Source organism: Peromyscus californicus, unplaced genomic scaffold, assembly GCF_007827085.1.
Source record: "Peromyscus californicus insignis strain IS unplaced genomic scaffold, ASM782708v3 Scaffold_1__1_contigs__length_55948999, whole genome shotgun sequence".
Lineage (NCBI taxonomy): Eukaryota > Metazoa > Chordata > Mammalia > Rodentia > Cricetidae > Peromyscus > Peromyscus californicus.
In genome coordinates, this window is record NW_026294492.1 from 6105640 (window position 1) to 6129054 (window position 23415).

The window sequence follows — 23415 nt, forward strand, 5'->3', positions numbered from 1 at the left end:
ACGGTACTGTTTCGTGAAATATTTAAAAATCTGACTTGTGGGCCAGGACGCGGTAGTGGCAGGAATCTGACCTGGAAGCTCATTTAAAGGGTGGATGCTGAGTTTGGCGCTTGGGATGAGGTGGTGACATCCCCGCTCTGAAGGAGCTCCTGGCCACACAGTCCTTCCTTCGGCAAACCCCAGTTACCATGTGGTCAAGGTGGCATGGCTGTGCCCGGCACAGTGGTACTTAGTGAATTCAGGAGAAGGTGTGGCTTGAGTAGTCATATGCCGGATGATAGTGGCGCCTGCCTTTGATCCCAATACTCGGCTGACAGAGGCAGGTGGATCTCTGAGTTTGAGGACAGTCTGCTTTACAGAGTGAGTTCGTTCCAAGACAACCAGAGTTACACAGAGAAACCCTGTCTTGAAAAAAGAAAAGCCAGAAGACTTACATCTGGAGGTCACACGTGATGTCACAGTGTTCGCGTTTGCTGAAGGTTTTCACCGAAAGGGTCCCATTTGGTCCTTTTTATAACCCTGTGAGGTCCCTCTGGTTCCATGGATAAAAACTGACTCTCCTGTTTGAACCTGGGTTTTGGCTTCCTGGCCCCACGTATCTGGTGACACTACCTCACAGCTGGTGTGAAGAAGGCCGTGACGGAATGAACTTGAGCAGGCGAGAATGGAGACTCACCATGGATGTGTTCCTGCTTCTCGGAGAGCCTGTGGTGACTCGGTCCATTTTCCGCAGGATCCCCTGCAGGTCGTCTGGGCTGTACCCCCTGGGGCTTTAGGGTTTTGTGCCTTTTCATTAAAAGCAAACCACTTTGCCGCTCTATTTCTCAGCCACCATTAAATAAATCATCAGATTGTGAGTAACGACCAGCCGTGGAGGGTATTAATAATTGAGTACCCTAAAATAGACTTCTGTTTTTGCAGCTTGCCAAGAATATTGGGAATGCAGGCTTTAATGAGATCATGGAGTGTTGCCTACCGTCTGAGGACTCGGTCAAACCCCACCCAGGCAGCGACATGTGAGTATGAAGCCGGCCGGCTGGTCTCATGTGCTGAACAAAGATTTGCCCTTGGCCTGAGCCCTGTAAGCAGGGGAACAGGTCTGGGGGGTCCGTCGGTCGTTGCTTCCCGCTAGCTCAAGTTGTTATTCGTTTTCATTTTGAGTTTTCTTTCTCTTTAGTCATTTTTGTGTGTCCAGACAGAAGCCCGGTGTGGCTGGTTTTGTTCGGAAGGGACCAGAGGACAGTGGGCTTTTTAGCAACTGCACTGCCCGCGAGGAGGGCACTGCCCTGAGCCTTGCTCGCTGCTGCCCTGGACCTCTGCGCCCCTTGCCTCTGCCCCTTCTCTCTGCCCACCTTCCCGGCGTGGTGAGTTGTGCCGGGTGACCATGCACCACTCACTCACTCTCTTCGTCGGGGTCCTTTGAGGTGTACGACCTGTCGTCCCCTCCAGAAAACCCTTGTGTGTGTTTAACTGTGGACGCAAACTGACCGGGAAGCTGGTGTGCCTCACTCTGTTCCAGCTGACCCATTGATGGACCATTCACAATAGGGATTGCCCACCAGTTTTATCAATGTTTTATTCCAACACACTGGGCTGGAGGGGGTGGACAGGGCAGTGCCATGCTGCCCCTCAGACCTCATCCCTGTTTCCTTGTTTTTGGTTTTTTGTTTGTTTGTTTGTTTTTGGTTTTTTGTTTTTTTTTGAGACAGGGTTTCTCTCTGTAGTCTTGGCTGTCCTGGATCTTGCTTTGTAGCCCAGGCTGGCCTCAAACTCACAGAGATCTGCTTGCCTCTGCCTCCCGAGTGCTGGGATTAAAGGTGTGCGCCACTACCACCCGTCCCCTGTTTCTTAAAATGGCCTGCTTGCCCACAGGAGGGCTTGGAGTGGTCCACCTGCTAGAGTATGATGCAGATAGAGGAGGAGGGCTAGGTCTCCCGGATAGCACCTGTGTGTGAGCACGGGGAGAGTAAAGATCAGGGATCAGAGAAAGTTCTCAATCTATACCACAAACTACATTTCACCGGCATAGGCCTGAAATTGAGTTAGTGGTCTGGGTTCTCCTAAAGGACATCGAGTGACAGGACTGTGTCTTTAAGAGCAGTTTTAGAGGCAGTCAGAGTGTGCAGGGCAGAACACTTAGATCTTTGTAGCTGTTCTGTTTGGGAAACTGAGGCTGCAGAAGTGTTGGACTGTGTTGTTGTCTTGCACTCTGACCCACTGAGGGCATGGGAACAGTCTAGAGGGCGAGTAGCAGATTGTCGGTCGTTGGCTGTCTTGGGCGCCAGGTATCTTGCAGTGTTAGGTTGTGGTCGGCTTATGTTTGCATCCTGTCGTGAGTGAGCATTTGTGACGTAGTGACGTAGTGTCTCACAGAGATTGGATGACGTGGTTGTCAAGCATTGTCTTCTGCATATGAAGATGTTATTTTCCGAGCTGACCTGGAGAGCCTGGATTCCCCGTCCTTTTCCAGGCCGCAGGGTGGGGCAGGGTTTTTACGGTCTGAGTCTAAGCCTCGGTTTCTCTAAAAAAAAAAAAAGGGAGAATCTGCTGCCCACCTCAGAGAGGCGCTCGGGAAGCTAGAAAGATGGTTTGCACTCAGCCGGGGCGTGAATGGTGTTGGCAGCAGAGTCTAAGCAATGCCCTGGCCGACCCCGTCTATCGAGAAATGAGGATCCTGTGCAGTTACTCTTTTCTTGGGACCTGCAGGTGCACAGTGCCTTCCTGGGTGACTGGAGGGCCCCTTTTAGTGGAGGGAATGTCGTGGGCCAGCATGGTGAGTGTAGAGACAGCTGTGGCTTGATGCTGGCTTCCTGGTTGTCACCAGTCTCCTGGAATGCCAGAATGCCGGTCAACTTTAAACCAAGAGTATAGTGACGCACTTTTACGTGCCGGGAATAGGGGCTGCAGAGATAGCTCAGCTGTTAAGAGCACTTGCTGCTCTTGCAGAGGATCCGGGTTTGGGTCCCAGCACCCCCATGGTGGCCTCAGCGATTCAAAACCCGAGTTCCGAGGATCTAATGCCCTCTTTCTGGCCTCTGCAGGCACCAAGAAGTGTACGTGGTACATATACATACATGCAGACAAAATATTCATGCACATGGAAATAAATAAATCTTTAAAAAACAAAACAAAACTGCCAGGATTCCTCATGAAAGCAGGACATCTGTTTGTTCTAGGAGGTAAATGATCCTAAGAATGAATACCGCTTCTCAGCATCTGTGCTCAGTCTGCTGTGAGGCACGCCCCCGACACACACACACACACCACACACACACACACACACACCCTTGACACTTCTCACAAGGAAATTTACACTTCATTTTCTCAGAAATGAGGGTGGATGTCTATAACAGTGATGAAAACACACTCCCAGTCATTCTTCTGCGGGTGAGATAATCTGCATGACCAGCCATGGTGGTACCTGACTGTGATCCCCGCAATGGCGAGGTTGAGGCAGGAGGAGTATGCCTTTGAGGCTAGCCTGGCCTATACAGTGAGCTCTAGGCTAACCTGGGCTACTTAGTGAGTTCAAGGTTAGCCTGGGCAGCGTAGTGAGACCCTTAATCTGACTTACCCCACCCAAATAGGAGATGAAAATGAACTGCGTGACTCTGTGCGTGCCTCCGGCAGCTGGCTCTTTCTTGTAGCATTCCATCACACTTTACAGTAAATATTCTTGGGTTTTCACATGCCGTCCTGAGAAAGTATGTTTCACTCAGTTTTGTGTTTGCCACCACGGCATGTTGCTTGTTGTGGTTCAGTAAATGTTTAATGGCCCAATAAATCAAGGAAACAGCCACTGCTCTACGCCAGCTTCATTCAGCAAAGACTTTATTTCTAGATTTGATAGAGCAGGCTGCTTGTAGGTTGATGTGAGCACACACCATCTCCAGCCATTGGCGGAAGGGGAAACCCAAGGCACCCGCTAGTGGCCTTTGAACCCCCAGTTGGGAGTGGAGGTGGAAGGTGTGTGTAACTGGGCCACCCGGAGGCCAGATTGTTTCCGAATCCCCACCCCCAGAAGCAGCAGGAAGTCCCGCCCCCACTTTACACCCCCACCAGATGGATAGGTCTGTGGTGTTCTGCTGCTTTCCACCACACATCTCGGTATGTACATTTAAAAAAAAAAAAAAAGGCAAGAACATGCTAACGGCACAGTCTGTCTCGATGTAATCAGGGTCACAGGGTTACAGAGATCTGTCCCGGGTTTGGGCTGGAACCACCTTCAGTGGACTCCGAGCCCTAGGCAGATAAATATCCATTTAAAAAACAAGAACTAGAGAGTCTGATAGGGTGGGGGGCACACTTGTAATCCCAGCACTCTAGAAACTGAAGCCGGAGGACCCCGAGTTTGAGGCCAACTTGGGTTATATAGTGAGACTCTTTAAAAAAAAAAAAAAAAAACAGCCCAGAGCCTGGGGCTGGAGAGATGGCTCAGCTGTTAAGAGTGCATACTGCTTGCCGGGCGGTGGTGGCGCACACCTTTAGTCCCAGCACTGGGGGGAAGGGGGGGGCAGAGCCAGGCGGATCTCTGTGAGTTCGAGGCCAGGCCTGGTCTACAGAGTGAGTTCCGGGACAGAGTACATACTGCACTTGCAGAGGACCTGAGTTGAGTTCTCAGCACCCGTGTGGTGGCTCCCAGTCTGTACCCTTAGTTCCAGGGCTTCTAAAGCCCTTGTCCAACCTGTAGGTAGTAGGCATGCATGTGGTGCACATCCATACATGTGGGCAAAACACCCATGCACATAAAATAGGTCTTAAAACCAAGAGCTGGGGGCTAGAGAGATGGCTCAGTGGTTAAGAACACTGGCTGTTCTTCCTGAGGTCCTGAGTTCAATTCCCAGCAACCACATGTTGGCTCACAACCATCTGTAATGAGATCTGGCGCCCTCTTCTGGCCTGCAGACAGAACACTGTATACATAATAAATAAAAATTTTTAAAAAAAAAACAAAAAAACAAGAACTGAGGTTATGGTTCCAGCGGCAGAGAGCTTGTGCCTGACATGCACATGGCCCCAGGTTCAGTCCCCACCCCCAAAAAAGTAAATATGTAAAGGCACTCCGCTGTTCCTACCACACCCTTGTCCTTTAGGGGTCCCGGAGACTGTCCCACATTGTTTACTGAATGCACATAGGACTTGACGACTGTCCGTCACAGGAGCCCGTGGAGTTTAAGACACGGGATAAACTCCCCATGAAGGCTCCCCCACCTTGATTTGGTAATTCCTGAAAGCCCCACACTGGAGAAGACCTCCAGCTCTGAACTGGGCCGGCCGGGGCCCTGGCCAGTGGTCTCAGGCAGCTGCCCATCTTTCCTCGGCAGCTCCAGTGTGCTTCTCTGCACTGTGGGCATCCAGTGCGTCAGCCTATCTCCATGATGTGTAGGACCTGGTGGACAGGTTGCTGGAGTGCCACAAGGCTTGAGCCTCAGGGTAGAGCCTGGAGCTTTCTGCGGACTGAGGCCACACGGGAGAGTCCTGTAGAGTGACTGACTTAGTATGACCTGTATGTCACTCCTGCTGTGGTGACCTGTCGTGGAGCAGAAACCGGGGGACCTCCCATCCTGGGTTGAGCAACCGTCTCTGGGGTCCCCCCCGACGACAGGGAGAGGATGTATAGGAATGAAGCCTAGCATGTGCAGGTACAATCCAGATTTGTGAAGTGTGAGGCCGGGTCCTTGTGGAGACGAGAGGTCACAGGGGCGGTGGCTCTCGGCTTGGTTAACTCACCCCCCACCCCCCCACTCCCCACCCCCCCACCCCCCGGTGCTGGCTTCTAGGAATCACGTTGTCTGCATCTTGCTATGCAGGTGTTGCATGACCCAGGCTTAGAGTAATAATGTTGTCTGTAGGCAACCATGGGATGACAGAGAGCTGCCTGCCTCCATCCCTTTCTCACTGGGAAGGAGAGGATGCCGGGGCTGTTTGAGAATGCCCAGTGGACCCATGCACTCCTGAACCCCAGTGTCTGTCGGCTAGGACCCCTGCATTTGAGGGTTTGGTAACTGAATATTGTCATTCAGTTCACACTCCCGGCCGCTGATGAGTAGGTGACTTTTAGGCACGCGTGAAGACTACAAAAGACGGGGTGTAGATGTGTCTGTAAGTAGGAAGGCACTCGGGAAAGAACCAGGGTGGCCAGCCTGCCCGAGGAGGTGGCTCTGGACAGCTGGAGGAGGAACATGGATAACAACAGAGGAAGACATGCGCGTGTCGGGAGAGGGATGGATAGAAGCAAGATAAGCAAATCCACAGTTAGGTGTGGGGAGCACAGCGTGCCGAGAGAGAGCTCAGGGTCACAGCAGGGACAGCAGCAGGCAGCTGGGAGAATACGAAGAACCCACGCGCCTGGCTTCTGTCTTAACTACTGGGTGAAGCCCAGGACTGCCGCGTGGGCTTCAATACCTCTGATGCTAGAGGCTAGACACACCTGTACTTAAGGAAGGAGCCCACGGGGCCCCGAGAGGGCCGGGCAGCGTGGTAGGTGATGGACTAGACGGATGACAGAGGCCTTTGGTGGGTCACCCATCAGTTATGTCTGGTTTCAGGATCGCAAGGAAGGACTACATCACAGCCAAGTACATCGAGAGGAGATACGCAAGGAAAAAGCACGCAGACGTCTCGGCGAAGCTCCACAGTCTCTGCGAGGCCGTCAAGACCAGAGACATTTTTGGGTTACTCCAAGCTTATGCTGATGGTGTGGACCTGACAGAAAAAATCCCACTGGCTAACGGGCATGTAAGAGGGGCCGCGAAAGGATGGGAAGTGAGGGGTCACACAAGGGGTGTGTGTTCCGCCACGGTATTCTCCATATTGCCCTCACTCCCTGGAGAGAAATGGGGGGCACGTTTTCTTTTCATTGGTAAATAAATGTAGAGGTTGAGTGGACTTTATCCTAATTGCTGGGGCCAGAAGTTGTTTTTTAATTTGGGACGTTTTTTAGCTGTTGAAATACTTGAGACCTAACGAGATCTTAGAGGTTGGGATGCAGGCGGCTTGTGTCTCTCGAATGCCGCGTACACGGAAGTGGTTTTGGGCAGTGCCGCCAGAGCGCCTCCGTTCTGACTGTAAGCCCTCCGCTGAATGCAGGGGTGGAGTTTCCCACTCATCATGAAACGTTTAGGGTTGTGTTGCATTTTTGGATTTATGACTTGCGTTCAGGATGCCCAACCCGTTCATGTGCCGCATGATGATGTGCAAACATGGCATTTTGATATATAGTCACGTCATGGAATGAACACAATACAGGTCATCCCGTCTACTTACCTTTTGTCGTGGAGACAGTTCAAATCCACTCAGCAATTTTGAATATATGCTTCAAATACATTATTAACTATAGCCACACCTATGCAATAGGACCCCTCCCTCCCCCCCCCCCTTTTTTTTAAGAAGCGTCTCACACTGCCAGCAATCCTCCTGCCTCAGCTTCCTGGGTATTGAGATTACGTTTGTGCACCACCGCACCGAGGTTGACTCCTTTCAAATGGAACCTTTGTATGTTTTACTCTTTTTTTAAAAAAAAAAGATGATTAGTTTAATTTTGCGTGTGTGTATCTGAGTGTATATATGTACACCTCATGCATGTAGGTGTCCTCAGAGGCCAGGATGTCAGATCCCTTGGAGCTGGAGTCACACATGGTTTTGAGAGCATCAAGTTCTCTTAACTGCTGAGCCATCTCTTTAGCACAGTTCTTAAGCCAAACATGTAATGCCAGAGGTTGAAGGAAAAGGCCATCTGAGGTGGAAGGGACTCCACCATCAGAAGCTTAAAAGCCTAAAAGGACCCCTCCCCCTCCCATAAACAGGTTTAGCGAGAGCCTGTCCTTCCTGTGGGGAGCTAGTCCCAGAGCATCTCTGAGACCCTGCTGAGGAGCTGTGGCAAGGCCCATCTTTTAGCTCACACTCTCAGGGCCCTCCCAGAAGGGACGGATAGAACACCTCCTCCAGCCTCCAGATGTGGCTCTTGGGATCATGTCTGTGTTACACTGTTGGTACTTGAGGAGCTGTTGAGTCTGGTCTTCCCGACAGAGTCCCCATGGGCGCACACTCAGGACTGGGTTCATCATTCTGTATGGTCTGGTCCCAGACAGGGCCAGCGTGTTTGGACCCAGAATCCTAGGCTAAGCTAGATCCCATGAGTGGGAACATTGTAGGGTACTAGCATTTCCTTCTAGTGACACAGGCTCTTTCTGAACGTTAGCCAGTGGCACTCCCGTTCTCTCTCAGGAGAAAACTCAAGCCCCCATGTCTAAGCCAGGATACCTGTACCGCCCAGAGGACTGAGTAGACAGGACAAGTGTAGAAAGAGGCAGCCACCCTGTTCACACCTTCTGCGTTTTGGGTTTTTCCTTCCTCTCTACTTTTTCACTCGCCCACCCACCTGCCCAAAACAGCCCCTGTTTACCTATCCTCTCCACTTCTGGTGTTGATGTAGGGATGGGAACACAACCCAAATGACTTGAACTTGAAACGCCCTGCATTTCTCACGTCCTGTAAGAAGACAAAGGTCCAATCTCTAAGTTCTACTGTCTTAGTTACATTTCTATTACTGTGAAAAGATACAATGACCAAGGCTACTTATAAAAGAGAGTATTTATTTGGGGCTGCAGCTTCAGCGGGCTAGAGTCTGTGACCATCGCGGGGAGCATGGCGGCAGGCAAGCATGCATGGTGCTGGGGCAGTAGCTGACAGTCTTGAGAGACATCCACAAGGCAGAGAGACAGACAGACAAACAGACAGACTGGAGTGGGAATGTCACAAATCTTTTTAAACATCAGAGCCCACCCCTAGTGACACACCTCTTCCACCAAGGCCACACCTCCTAATCCTTCCCAAACAGTTCCACCAACTGGGGACCAAGCATTCAAACATAGGAGCCTATGGGGGCCATTCTCATTCAGACCACTACATAGGCCTTTTGCTGTGGAGATTAAAAAGTGGGCACTCTGGGCTGTAAATAAACGTTTTGGGGGAAAGGCGGAAAGGCCTTTGGAAGAGACACGAGGTCCTGGGTTTGAAAGATGTCTCTGGGATGCCAAATGTCTTGGTTTGAATTTCAGGAGCCAGATGAGACAGCCCTCCATCTTGCAGTCAGATCTGTGGACCGGACTTCCCTTCACATTGTGGACTTCCTGGTCCAGAACAGGTGGGTGTCGCACTAAGTGGATGCCTTTTTTCTTATTCTTGGGGCTTCCCAACAAGGGACCAGATGCTGTCTCCATTGCTTGGGCTCTGTTGCCAAGATGCTCATGTCTCGGGTTTAAATATGAATTATGGGAATTCCCTAGTAAAGCCCAGAGTGTGAGAACAGAAGGCCTTCATGGTACCTGCAAGATCCAGCATATAGAGTCTAAGAGGGACTCCAGGGAACCATGGCTGCTCAGTTCCCAGCCTTGGGGAAGAACCTGGGGGGCCTGGGTCCTCAGCTGTGCCATGAGCATTCCCTGGTTTGTTGTGCGGGCGGGTCTTTCCCGTATCAGTCCCCACACAGCATCTCCACAGCAGAGAGCTATGGGTCAGTGAGGGGGCACTAACCCCTGGTATTAATGGTGTGTGTGTTTCCCAGTACTGGGATTAAAGGCATGTGCCACCACTGCCTGGCTCTGTTTCTCTCCTAGACTGAGTCAGTCTCATGTAGTCCAGGGTGGCCTTGAGCTCACAGAGATCCAGATGGATCTCTGCCTCCCGAGTGCTGGGATTAAAGGCATGTGCCACCACGACCTGACCTCTATGTCTAATCTAGTGGCTGGCTCTGTCCCCTGATCCTCAGGCAAGCTCTACTTCTTAAATTACAAATATCAGTAGAGGGTCAGGGTGAGCTCAGTGGTAAGTGCTGGCTTCACATACACGAACCCCAAGTTCCGTCTTTAGCACTGAGCAAAGAAAGGAAAGGAGACGCTGAGGTGTACCTACACTGAGGGAGCCGCAGGTTCCAACCCAAGGGCGCCTCTGTCCCCATTTGTATGCCTGTGGACGCAAGGCCAGGGGTCCTTTCTCAGCAGTGGTGACCCTTCAGAGGGCAATTGCTTTTATCATGTATGTGAAACACATGTACCTTTGGTTTTGGATTAACCTGGTCTTGTTTTATGAGAGAAGAATATGTGTAAATCTTCAGTGTTCCCCTTCACCCGCTTTCGGGGGGGGGGGGGCTGTCCTAGGGCCAGGCTTGGGACCCTAAACTGAACAGTAGCATTCCGCTCCCCTGATGGAAACATCAAGAAACAACATGGAGGGGGCTGGAGAGATGGCTCAGCGGTTAAGAGCACTGGGTGCTCCTCCAGAGGACCCGGGTTCAGTTCCCAGCACCTGCATGGTGGGTCTTAACCATCTATACCTCCATTCCCAGGGGATACAATGCCCTGTTCTGGTTTCCATTGGTACCAGGCATGCACGTGTTGCCCAGACATAGATGCAGGCAAAATGCCCATACATACAAAATAAAATTATTTCTTTAAAAAAAGAAAGAAAAGGAACAAAATGAAAAGTTCTCCTCTTCCCTGGTGTGACCAGGAGTAACAGGTCGTGTAGACTGAACAGTGAACCTGATGCTCTGGGTAGCACAGGCCAAGAGGACAGGGGACAGGTGCCAGGATGGCTTCAGGGTGTGCCACCTTTAACCCGGTGGTTCTCAGCCTTCCTAACGCCGCGACCCTTTAATACAGTCCCTCATGTTGCCGTGACCCCCCTGACCATACAATTATTTTCATTGCTGCTTCCTAACGGCAGTTCTGCTACTGTTATGAATCATAATGTGGATATCTGTTATACGACCCCGCTGAAAGGGTCGTTCGACCACCGAGGGGCTGCGACCCACAGGTTGAGAACCACTGCTCTCACCCAAAGACAGCCAACCGTCCATGGCTGGTCTTCTCTGACTGGGCTACATCTCTCTGAGGCAGCCTGTTCCCTGATGGCCTTCGCAGAGGTGCCCGCCCACTGTGGGGGTGAGCTGGATAAACTGTGGGCTGCTAATTCGGTTGCCCTCCCGCAGTCCGCGGGGCCGCAGTCCTCTGGTCAGTGGCTATTGTCTTATCTCTCTCTGTCCGTGTTTCGAGCAGCGGGAACCTGGATAAACAGACGGGCAAGGGCAGCACGGCCCTGCACTACTGCTGCCTGACGGACAACGCGGAGTGCCTCAAGCTCCTCCTGCGAGGGAAGGCCTCCATCGAGATAGGTAAGAAGCTGCCGGGGTGTGCTGGGGTGTGCCAGGGTGTGCCGGGGTGCGAGTGGCTCTCCTTCCTGCAGCTCTGCACTGCTGGTGTAAGAAGCGGTTGTCACACTGGAAAGGGTGCCCCTCCCTACCTGTCCCGCAGAGTGGCATGGCGTCCACAGGCTCCACCCACCGTCTGTCTTAGCCTCCAGCTTGTAGCCTTCAGGAATGCTGAGGGTAGGCCTGGCAGAAGCCTGCGCTGGGTGAACCCTGGCTCACCTCCCCAGGTGGGACGAAGCCTTTTGACAGAGGTGGCGCTGTCACTGTCCCCAGAGATTCGCTGTCACTGTCCCCTCCTTTGCTCTGTAGTCCTGTGACAGATCCCAGTACCCCGCCCACCCCTTGTTTCCCCTCGGTTGTGACCTGCGGGCACTGCCAAGCCTCGGTTTACCCTGAGCCATCCAGGTGTGGTTGGTTCCTGGGGAAGTGCTTTGGAGAACTACTGAGCCAAACCAAAAGTCGATGAGAAGATACGTTCTGCTGGAAAGCCAGGCGTGGTGGCTCATACACTTGAGAGGCAGAGGCAGGGGGATGACTGCATGTTTGAAGCCAGCTTAGTCTCTACAGTGAGTTCCAGCAAGTCAGAGCTATTTAGAGATACCCTGTCTGGATTTAAAGAGGAGGAGGAGGACAAGGAGGAGAAAAAAATAAAAAAACAAGTAAACCTTGTTGACGGAGACTTCAGAGAAGAAAGGGCCAGTTGAGCTCAGACATCTGGCCTGCTGAGCTCACCGCCTTCCAGTGTCTCGGTGTGTGTGTGTGTGTGTGTGTGTGTGTGTGTGTGTGTGTGTGTGTGTGTGTGTGCGTGCTACAGAGTTAAGCAGATTTCTCAAAAGATGAAACACAAAAGGCTGAGGAACATTGAAAGATCAGTTCAGGATCCAGTCACCTCAGTAGTAACCCCAGCTGGGGACCAAGCCTTGGACGTCCATCCGAGCCTTTGGGGATGTTTTATATGCAGAACATCAGGCCAAGCTCTGCTGTCCCCTTACCCTCTCTCCCTTGACCTTCAGCCAATGAGTCAGGAGAGACGCCACTGGACATCGCCAAGAGGCTCAAGCATGAACACTGTGAGGAACTGGTGAGCACCCACTGTGGGCAGATGGCCTGATGGAGTCGGGGTGGGGTGGGGTGGAGGAGAGCCCATCTCCCTGGACAAGGGTACAGCACACACAGCAGTACATACCTCTTGGGGTAAGCTAAGCCCAGGTTGGCGTTGGCCAGGTGCCTACCCCCCGGTGGTGAAACTTGTGACTCGGCATGTGCTTATGGGCCATGACGGTAGGCCTGGCTCCTCAGGCAGCTGGAGGAAAGGATGGACCTCCACATTATGGGGTACCCGTGAATGCCTAGCTCTCTTCACAGTGTGTCCAGCTGGCTTTCCCACTTTTATCCTTCAACCCAGAGCATGCAGGTCAATCTGTGCCGTGTTTCTCTTCTGTGATGGGATGAGGGAGACCAGCCTCTCCCCCCCCCCCCCAGTACTCTTGAGTAGGGAAAAATGAGGAATTTGTAGATAGAAATATAGAGGGAGAGAGACAGAATCACAGGATAGCCTCAGGAGGGCCTGGGTCCAAACCCACCAGCCCCTTCTGTCTCTGGTAAAGGGCTTTTAAAGGAATGCCAAGGGGTGGAACAAAAGACCTCCCCCCAGCACAGCCAAGTGCAGACCATCGCAGGCACCTGGTGACCATGCACGTGGTCCAGCCATCCCCTAATGCAGCCCTGCTGTGTGAAGCAAGCTCAGCTCTCACTGGGAAGCTTTTGTGGGCTCCCACAGTGGGAGTAGAGGGGCTGTGAGCTATGGGAGGAGCTGCAGAGTCAGCCGTCCTGCCTGGCTTTGCAGTGGGCTGTGCCTCATTCCGGGCTGTCTCCTCGTTTGTGGAGTTGAGGGAGGTAGTTGCACCCCTTTGCAAGGTTATCGCCAGAGTTGTTGAATCTTGTTAAAGCAGGTACACAGTTAGTACCCGACCCGCGGAACTCCTAATGCCACACAAGTAGACAGTAAGCAGAAGTGCTTGTGTAGACGCTCCCCATCAAGTTATTTAATCTGTCAATCCCCCGTTGTATGGGTGAGGGAGCAGACACAGGAGAGTCAAGTGACTTTCCCAAAGTCACACAGCAGCTATCTGGCTCTGGGCAACAATTAAGCCCCGAACATCAGCTACACATAGTAAATTGAAGGAGAATTAACCAGCCACTTTCTGTGAGAGAGTTGGAGAAAGGGGCCTCCTTTCCCACAGGGCTCACTTCTCTTACTGTGAGAAGGTTGGCTTGGCCGCGAACACATTCCTTCTGAGGTCCAGTTGACGCCTGTGCTGTGCTAATAGCTGAAAGATGGTCATCACCTTTTAGGCCCCCAAGTCCCTTGCCTGTGCGCAGCACAGTTTCCAGAGAGTCAGGGAGCTTTGAGGGGCTGGGTTATCCTGCGAATCAGGTACGGGGACCTCCACGGAGATCCAGGGATTTAAATAAGCAATCCTGGGGCAGAATGGAACTTCCCTGAGAGTCCTCCCAGGCCCTCCGCCCTGGCCTGTCCGAGCTTGATCTGGACACCCATGAGAGTCTGTCCTTTGTGCTTGAACGGGGGGGGACAGGGGGGGGACACACAGCAACAGTCACTGTCCCTCTCCCTTCCTAGCTGACTCAGGCCTTGTCGGGAAGATTTAACTCCCACGTTCACGTCGAGTATGAATGGCGACTGTTGCACGAAGACCTGGATGAAAGCGACGATGACGTGGACGAGAAGCTTCAGGTCTGTGCCTCCCTGCCTCAGCGGGGTGGTTCCGTGGCCTGGTGTGTGCTCATTGATCTGGGCGGCTTCCAGGCTCCCCTTCCCGTGCCTCTCCCTGCCTCCTAGCTCCAGCCCGCGCTGATGGAGGAACGGAACAGGCAGTGATACGATTGTAGGTGGCTTGTGGGGGAGAGCAACCCGCCTGCTGTGGAGCCATTATACAGAGTCAGGTCCTGTAGGCAGGTGACACTATATGGCTGGTCTTGTTTACCGGAGTGACCTTAGAAACCACCACGCAGGAGCTACTCAGTTGCCTTTAGAGCTCACCGGATCTCACTTCCTTTATTGGATGGAGACTTCAAAGCCTCAGGGGAGGTTTGATTCAGCCAAGAGGACGTGGATGTTTTCACACAGCCTTGGAATGAGCATAGGGCTCTAGTCCTGGTCCAGTTCCCTATCATATACACCACCAAGCATACCTTGCCCGTACCTCAGGACGATGCTGCCTTCGCACGGGTCTGTGGTGCAGAGCAAGTTCAGGCAGGCTCCCTCCAAACCCTCAACCCTTGGCCGTGACCCTTCCTGCTCCCGCCACAGCAGACCGCCAGGTGTACCAACACGCTCTGTATTAAAATGAGAGGAAAGACCTGGTCAAGCACATTGTTGTGGCTTAGTGTTTTATTTTTTTTCCCCATAGGACTTTAGTATCCTCTAATATGGATTAATATTCTAATATAAACTATAAACAGATGATTAATAGATACAAATGGGAGAAAACATTTCTGAAGGCTGTTGGACCATCAGTGATGGAAAAGCATTTAATAGCTGTACTTAGTGTTCCCTACAGCACAGATATGTAAATGAAAGGACATGGTTGCATCTCAATAAATCTTTATTTATAAAAGCAATAAGGCTGAATTTGATCCCTGGGGCTCATATGGTAGAAAGAGAAAACTGAGGCCCACAGTGTCCTGTCTTCTGCACATGTACCTGTACACATACACAAAGAACACACGTTTTTGTTTTTAAAGAAGTGATAGCCTGAGGATTTACTGACCCCTGATTCATCGGGATCTCAACAGCTCAGCAGTTCAGAGGAGTGTGAAAAGGACTTGTTGATCTCTACCGAATTAAGCACAGTGCCGGTGGAGCTGGATCACTGCTTGACTGCCAGGGCCATTCTGTCCCATCAGATAGTGTGGTTGGCAAGGAGGAACCTCAAGGACAGCGTAGAGCTAGGCTGAGGTAGCTGGTTGGTAAGATGAAGTAGCTTCTCCTTGAAGTCCTTCACAGAAGGAAGAATTGCAGCTCGTAAGCCATGGCTGGGTAGGTTTGCGTGTCTGAATTACAAGACACAGGGCGAGTGGGATTTAAAATCTTGCAGCTCAAATGCAGCGGCGTATGCCGGGCTTGAAATGGTACCCACCACGCAGCAATGATGGATGTGTCTCCCTGTGGTTGAGTTGATAGCACTCAGAGAAAGCCATAGCTCCGTCTCACGCTCTCACCCCTGGCATTCCTCCACAGCAGCCCAGTCCTAACCGGCGCGAGGACCGGCCCGTCAGTTTCTACCAGCTGGGGTCCAGCCAGTTTCAGCCCAATGCCGTGTCTTTGGCCAGAGATACCGCAAACCTCACCAAGGACAAGCAGAGGGGCTTCGGGCCCAGCCTCTTGCAGAATGAGACCTACGGAGCCATCCTGAGTGGCAGCCCGCCCTCCTCCCAGTCCTTACCCCCCAGCACCACCAGCGCACCCCCACTCCCGCCTCGGAACGTTGGTGGCAAAGGTATATGATTCTGAGTCCCCTGCGAATGCCTATGGGCGTGGGCGTTGAGGAGTTTGGTGTGTGGGTGTTTATTTTGTAGCTGTTTTCTGTCTGCTGCCTTAAGGAATTCCCTTGTTTTTAGCATGCCAACCCTGTAGAGGTTGTACCTGGGTTCTTACTCTGGCAGAGGTGTGTGTGAGGTGATGCAGGGCTGCCCCTGGGCAAGCCCAGAGGTGATGGCCGGCAGCTGGTCAGCTAGGATAGCCTCCCCTTCCCTTCCCACCATGCTCTGCTCACCCTTTCCCGACTTTGTCCCCTCAGGGTGTCCTGATTGGTCCCCTTCTTCTTCCTCAGGGCTAGCTTAAGGCACTGTGAGGACTTAGTGTCTCTAGAATACCTTTGAAATGAAGGAGTGAAAGGTAGTGATTTGGGGAACAATGCTCAGCCTAATTGTAAAAGCACACATGTGTGAGCCCTTAAGTGTGCAAGGCTCACGAGGCTCCCCCATCTGAACATAAGCAGACCCACTCAACAGGTGACTTTTTTTTTTTAATGTGTGTGTGTGTTTGCTTTTACAAATATGGAAACCGTTTGTCTGATAGTGAAGACCGGCCAGCGTCCACTCTGCTCTTGAAGTGGCCAGCAGATGGCCAGTCTAGCTCTGCCAGGGCTGCCCATCTTAGGTGGTAGTCTTCAGGGCCTCCAAGGTCAAGGAGGGGCTTCCCTGGAAAGAGCAGTAGTGTCCACTTGCTGTCCCTGAGCTGTGGCTGCCATGCATAAAAACATTGCAGACTGTCTCTTGCAGCCGCTGGCGGCTGGAAAGGGGTGGGCAGTGTGGGGTGGTACTGGGTATGAGTAGCTGCGAGAGCAGCTGGACAGACCACACATGCCACTACCCTGCCTAACACTCAGGGAGGCCCAGGAGTTAGGTGAGTCACTGAGGCGCAAAAGCATGAAGAGCGGACCCTCTACCCCCTGCTCCCACCCACACCCCCGCCTTTGATTCCTCCTGGACCCTATGAGCACTCCCTGTCGCCTCCTACAGGCTGCCCAGGGCAGCGCAGGCCCTTACAGGTATCTCACTGCTTCTTCTTCATCCTGGAGATGTGAGCTAATTCTGAAAGGCCCAGTGTCACAGAGACTGGCATTCCCAGGAGTAGCTTGTGCTGGCTCTGTAACAGGAGAGACTTCATTGGCTCCGGGGGATGGTGGAGAGGATTGGTCAGCTCCTTGTCTTGATTTCTTGCAGTCTTGGAATCGGAAGGATTGTTTTTCCCACTTTTTTTTTTTCCATTTTATCTTCAGCTCTATTTTTTTTTTTCACATGAAGTAAATTGCACCCCTGTCCTGCATCTTCCCTGCCCTAGAGTCCATGCCTGGTGTGAGGATGGAGTTTTCACACCCCGGGATGGGGGATAGAGTTAACACTGCCCCGTGTCCCACACTGGGGTGCAGAGCTTACTCACCATAGGGCAAGTGTGAAGGCTGCTTCCCAGCTCTCCCTTGGACACCCCTGTGCATCTGAGTAAGTTTCACCCAGTGAGAAAGACCATGACCTGGGAAGTGCCGTCGTCTTGGGGGTCACCTGAAGCGACTGGACCGTCTGTGCTGAGTTCCAGGCAGATACGTTGCAGGAGGCTGGGGAGAGCCCCGATCTCGTGTTCGGAACACACTCTTCCTCTTGCCCACACTGACTGAGAACGGGGTCCCTGTGGCCCACGGTAGGAGGTAATAGAAGAGCAGAGGCGAGCAGAAGGCCCAGAGGCCCTGAATGCAATGCTCAGTAGATTGATGGCCGTTCATTTCCTTCTTCAAACTATAACAGTTTAAAATTTCATCATCAAATTGAGAAGGCCACCTGTGGGTGCTCCCTGGAGCAGTTTATTTATTATTTTCTTGTAATTATTTTTTGGATGCGTCCCACTTGCCCTCCTAGAGAAAAGAGTAAATCTTAGGGTTCTGATGCTGTTCTAGAAGGCTCATGTTGACCCTTTTTATGAGTGAGAGGATCAATAACGAAGTGTTTTGTTTCTGTTTTTGTTCCGTGCCGTGCGTGCGTGTGTGTGCGTACGTGCCCGTGTGTGCCCGCGTGTGGGTTTAGTTCAGACAGCCACCTCAGCTAACACCCTGTGGAGGACAGACTGTGTAGGTGTGAACGGTGTCAGCAGGCAGCGATCTTCGTCAGATCTGCCAGCTGTCCACCCGCCGCTGCCCCCTCTGCGAGTGACATCGACCAGTACGTTTTTGTGTTTTTGTTTTCCCTCCCCTCCCCTTTTTCCTTTCTTTCCAGTGGGCCTTACGAATCTGGAAAACAAGGGGGCACTGTTGGCAGCCACTTGGGGGAGACCGCTGCGGGCTGCCCACAGATAAATTCCAGATGTTGCCCTTGTGGCCTCCACCTCCAACCCCCACCTGTTCCCTCGCCTGCTCCCCCTCCCCCAAGATGGCTCCCTCTTTTCTCTGTCTCGCAAGGCATTTTAACGACATTCCCCCCTCTGCACACAACATGCTTCCAGTTCCTTTGGCCGTATGGTGATTTGGGGGTGGTCACTTCAGTCGTGATCTGGCACGGTATTTTCTATGCCCGTGTACGGCGGGCAGTTCCCAACCCTGGGAGCCAGGCAGTGGAAAGGGCCTCTCTGCTCCTGCAGACCCCAACAGTTTCCACTGGGTGAGTGACACCAGCCCCATCTGCTCCCTGCCCTGTCTGGGCCTCGGGAGCAGGGGATTCAGCCTCTCTGGGTCTATCGCTTCCGGGGCCCTGGAGCTCTTCCTAGGCCATGGTGCCTGCGGTTTAGGCAGAAGGCGCTCTGGCCCTCTGCAGGCATTGCAGCAGCAGCTCAGTGTGTGTGGGAACCTCTGCAGAGGATCTGGAGCCGGGGCCGGCTGCAGTAGTCTCAGGTCAGGCGTTAAGAGGACTTCACATCTGCCCTTCCTTCTGCCTCTCAATATGGTGCTCCTGGGCTAACCTACCCTGGGCTTTTCTGTTAAAACGGAAAAGGGAAGAGAGAGGGAGAGAGGCCACGAACTAGATCCTTTCGTTCTTGTCCCCCCCCCCCCCCCAGAGCCCTTCTTGTTCCATATATATTTGCTCCCATCCTGAGGCAGGCTGCCGAAAAGGGCCTGGTGGCTCTCTGTTACTTTTGAGATGGGTGGGGTGAACGAAGGCCCAGGCACACGACCTCACTCTCGGTTGTTTTATTTTTTAAACGGCTCTGCCCACTTTGGCAGTATGACTTTGCCTCGGAGCCTCAGCCTGTCATCCGGACAATACAGATAGTTGTAGGAACCGTCACCTCTCCCCTTAGACTGGGGACCCCATACCACGTCGATTGTCACAGTCTGTCCTTAGCGCTTATCCCCCCCTACAGGCCAGTGGGGTACATAGGGTTCTGTTCCCTTCTAGGGGTGGGTCACTGGATGCAAGAAAAACCCAGGGCAGATGCCAGGCTTGAACCTGACCTCAGACTCTGCCTACTCTGCTGGTTTGGGGCCAGGTCGGCCACAGAATCCAGGGCTGGCCCCTCCACAGTTTTCTGTCTAAGCACACACAGGCCTCAGCAGAGTTTCAGCTGTAGTTGAGGCTCAGCTTTCCGTATGGTTTTGCCCCTTCACGGTTTCTCAGAGGAGACAAGCTGAGAAGCAGCCATAGGTGTTCCCAGAACGCTAGAGAGGGAGACGTCTCCAGAAAGAGCCTGGGTATGTGACCTCGGGAGCTCACTCTCTCTACCCCCCACCATGTTCTCTCCACAGATTCCCTGACCACCACACCACCCCCTCCTGTGGCCAAGACATCAGGCGCACTAGAAGGCGTGAGCCAGCCAAGCAAGCCCACCCAGCCCGGGGCCTCGCAGAGCAAGCCCCCACCCCTGCCGCCCCAGCCACCCAGCCGCCTGCCTCAGAAGAAGCCATCTTCCGGGTAATTGTTGCCCCTGCCTGGCCACTCTGTGGGGGCCACAGCAGCCAACACTGCCTCTCACATTCGGAGGGCTTCCAATGGCGTTGGCCCTATTCCTTCATCTGTCGGGATGTCTGTGTGAGCCCTGGAAATCTCCTGTGTTTCTGCCATGCTAGGGTGAGAGGCCAAGAGCTCTGTAACTTAACTGATCGGCTCTCAAGGGTCTTAAGGTTAATTCTGCGAGGAGCTTCTTAGCTGAAGATCTATTACACACTTAGATCGTAAGCCCGCGTAATCAATTTAGATTTTTTTGTGCGTTAACACTGGGGTTTTTGGAGTCAAGCCCTTAAGACCCAGGCCCCCGTGGGTTGTTAGATGTTTCCTATAGACAAGGACTTTCTCCTTCGTGCACACACCGCAAAGGGATCTAGTTTCCTTTTTTTTTTTTGGGGGGGGTTTTTTTTTTTTTTTTTTTTTTTTTTTGAGACAGGGTTTCTCTGTGTAGCTTTGCGCCATTCCTCGGACTCACTTGGTAGTCCAGGCTGGCCTCGAACTCACAGAGATCCGCCTGGCTCTGCCTCCCGAGTGCTGGGATTAAAGGCATGCGCCACCACCGCTCCTTTTTGAAAGCATTTAAAAATTTTACATTTGATTTTATGTGTATAATGGTTTTGCCTGCTTGTACGTCTGTGTGTCGCGTACCTATCTGGTACCCGAGGAAGCCAGAAGAGGGTGTCAGAGCCTCTGGAACTGCAGTTGAAGGTGGCTGTGAGCCACCATATGGGTGCTGGGAATCGAACCCATGTCTTCTGGAAGGGTAGCCAGTGTTCTAAACCACTGAGCTATCTATCTCTTCAGTGCCGTGCCCATCCCCCATCTCTAAATCTCTTAATCTATATGTTTTTATAGTAGGAAGTAGATTTATTTGAGTCTTCTTTTTGTAGATTCACTCTTAAGACGTGAGGTCTGGGTCGGGGGTAAAGTGGTTAGATCTACGGGATACACGTGTCTGGGTACACAAGTGTTCCTTTATCTCTTTCTGTATTCTGTAGCTTTCTCTTTTGGAACCCAGGAGTTCATGTCAGTATCCACTTTCTCTCACGTAGACAGCGCCAGCACTTAATGTTTTGAGACACACCTGTTTAGCGGGGTGCACGCTTTACGAGTCCTGTCTCCGGGATTGGGGGTGACACAGCGGAGTAGTTTGTCTTTGCCGTAGCTGAGAACCCCCCGCCCCCAGGATGGAAGTCATTTGGTAAAGGCTGGTGTCATGCAAGTCTCCCCACTCCGTGGACTTGGTAGCTGTTGCTGCCTCAGCGACACTTCAGCCGGACTGCTGACCACAATGCCCACGGGCGTGGGATCTCTTCGGGGGGTGTGTGTGTGTGTGTGTGTGTGTGTGTGTGTGTGTGTGTGTGACTTCGTCAAGCCCTGGGCCCAAGACAGGTCACCCCAAACAGGCCAGGCCATGTTGCTTTTGCCCTGTTAATTGCAGAAGCAGTGCTGGAAGCCGGCCTGAGTGCGTAGAGAGGGTTCTGTCAGGACACGGGACAGCAAGACCGTCCCTTGTAACTCCCTTTCTCAGAGCTGAGTACCTTGGCTCCTGTGCTCAGTAGTGCAGTCGCTCCTTCCTGGGAACATTGTCCTGGCTCTGCCTCCATCTGGCCTAGAGGCTGAAGTCTTCTTTCCCTGCTTGAATCAAGTCAGTTCCAGCACCGCACGTGGCCATGCAGCCTCTAGCCTAACCTCCCAACTCCCCATCCAGGCCAGGTGTCCCCTGCTGGGTCGTGGCCTCCTCATCTCACCCAGGTTGGACTTGAGTCAGGTCACTGGAACCCTCACCCCCAGCCTGACCGTCCCCCGGCCTGGTTCTGACAAACCTCTCGTCTGGACGCTTTCAGTCCTGCCCTCCGTTGTTTCCTTTGATATAACTCCCACTTCTCAGACGTCGGACCGGATTGACCGGATTGGCCTCTCCATTAAACATGCCATCTTGGTTTTTTCAAATAATCCAACTGTTCTGACGGCTCCCCCAGATCCCAGAGGTGAAATCTGGGTACCTGCTCCTGATCGGCCCCCCAGACCCAAGGCCCCCCGAGTCACTTTTGAAGAGGAAAGGTGGTAGTGACAGCATGTTAGGGTCTCCTACCTTTCACCAAAGCCAGTCTGGTGGCCCTGCCACCAAGAGGCAGGGCCTGGGGCGCAGTCCCCAGCTGGGCGCTCCGCTGTAGCAGGCGAGTGGGGTTTCCTCAGCAGCCAGCCTTCTGCTGCTGTCTTCTTCAACTCCTAATTTGTCTCTGTGTGTTGTTTAAAAAATCTACTTCCAGAGACTTTTTCTCGGTTTTGTCCTTTTCGTTTTCCATTTCCGTTCTCACAGTAAATCAAACCCTGTTTATAGCACCCAGGTTTGGTTTGATGGGAGCTCTCATTTCTTAAGGACCGAATGATCTTGGGGGAAGGGTAGCCATTTGCCTTGCTGGCATCTGGGGTTTTGGCTTCTGTGTGGTAGAAACTGTTCCCTGTAAATGCCCCTGCACGCCTCTGTCCCTGCTTCAGGTGAGACACTGGGAACCGACACAGGCAGGTTGCCCGTGGTGTTTCTTCCCTGGCACAAATGCCCAAGAGAAACAGTCTGGGGGGTGGGGGGTGGGCGGGGAGCTTATTCTGGTGCACAGTTCTCCCAAGGACCACTTGGCTCCCTTGTGGTAGGTCTGTCTGTGGTGAGGCAAGAACACCATGGAGGCAGGGACCAGCTGTTGACCTCACAGCAGCAGGAAGCAGGGATGGAGACCCTGCAGAGGGTGTCTCTAGTGGCCCGGTCTCCTAGTTGCTGTTGCTGCCCCTTAATAAGGCCACCAAATTTGGATTCCATCAAAGGATGAACTCACTTCCCCAGAGTACATCATCTGGCAACTGAGCATTTAACATGAGAACCTTTTGGGGGAGCATTTCATATCCAGACCCTAACAATAGGTTTCCCTGAGGTGGTATGGCTGTTTATCTGAGTGATTTTACCACACACCACCCCCTTTGGGCAGCACAGGTTCATGGTGTCTGCCTAAATGGTATATGATTTCTGGGAATCACATTAAAATTCATCTTAAACTTGATCCCTCTGCTTTTAAGATGTTCCACTAGCTGCCCCTGGTGTCCCTGTCCTAGGCTGTGCCCTCCCTGGAGTGGAATCTGTCTTCGGTGTACTGGGGACAGGTAGCTGGGAGTTCAGGGCTTTGCCGCCGCCTCCTTATGTAGCTTTGGGGACTTTTGTTGTTGTTTATTCTCGGTGAATCCTCTTGTTGATTGCCTGACCTGCCTTGTCTCCCACTTGCGGAGGTTTTTGGCCTGGCAGGGATGTTACAGTGTACCCGGGACTGTTCCAGGACTTTCCTTACACCTGTGTAGGAGTCCCCTCCTGGGTCAACCAGGGGATGGAGTCCAAGCTTCTTCACACTGCTGTGAGTGTACTCCTCACTGAGCAGCGGCCCCAGGCTGCAGTCTGACACTTGTAAATCAGAATGTTTGTGTAGTGCTTTGCCAAGACAGCCTTCTAGAACCCAAAGTGCACATCTGCACCATAATATTCCTTTTTTAAAAAAGATTTATTACTGCCAGACAGCGGTGGCACACGCCTTTAATCCCAGCACTCGGGAGGCAGAGCCAGGCAGATCTCTGTGAGTTCGAGGCCAGCCTGGGCTACAGAACAAGCTCCAGGACAGGCACCAAAACTACATGGAGAAACCCTGTCTCAAAAAAAAAAAAAAAAAAAAAGATTTATTATTTATTTCATGTATATGAATGTTCTCTCTGCA

General features: G+C 52.4%; 1 protein-coding gene across 10 annotated transcripts in view; it reads left to right on the forward strand.

Moving 5' to 3' along the window:
* Positions 1 to 23415, forward strand: part of Asap2 (ArfGAP with SH3 domain, ankyrin repeat and PH domain 2) — a 166661-nt gene that overhangs the window by 134653 nt on the left and 8593 nt on the right. For 5 of the 10 annotated variants that reach the window (XM_052745813.1, XM_052745804.1, XM_052745806.1 and 2 more), the window contains 9 exons: positions 922 to 1016; positions 6549 to 6738; positions 9060 to 9145; positions 11058 to 11173; positions 12223 to 12290; positions 13851 to 13964; positions 15471 to 15729; positions 17810 to 17944; positions 19462 to 19627. In XM_052745813.1, coding sequence (XP_052601773.1) covers positions 922 to 1016; positions 6549 to 6738; positions 9060 to 9145; positions 11058 to 11173; positions 12223 to 12290; positions 13851 to 13964; positions 15471 to 15729; positions 17810 to 17944; positions 19462 to 19627 — 1229 coding nt within the window. The remainder of the gene's footprint in view (positions 1 to 921; positions 1017 to 6548; positions 6739 to 9059; positions 9146 to 11057; positions 11174 to 12222; positions 12291 to 13850; positions 13965 to 15470; positions 15730 to 17809; positions 17945 to 19461; positions 19628 to 23415) is intronic. The other 5 variants (XM_052745805.1, XM_052745808.1, XM_052745810.1 and 2 more) reach the window with 3 other exon arrangements.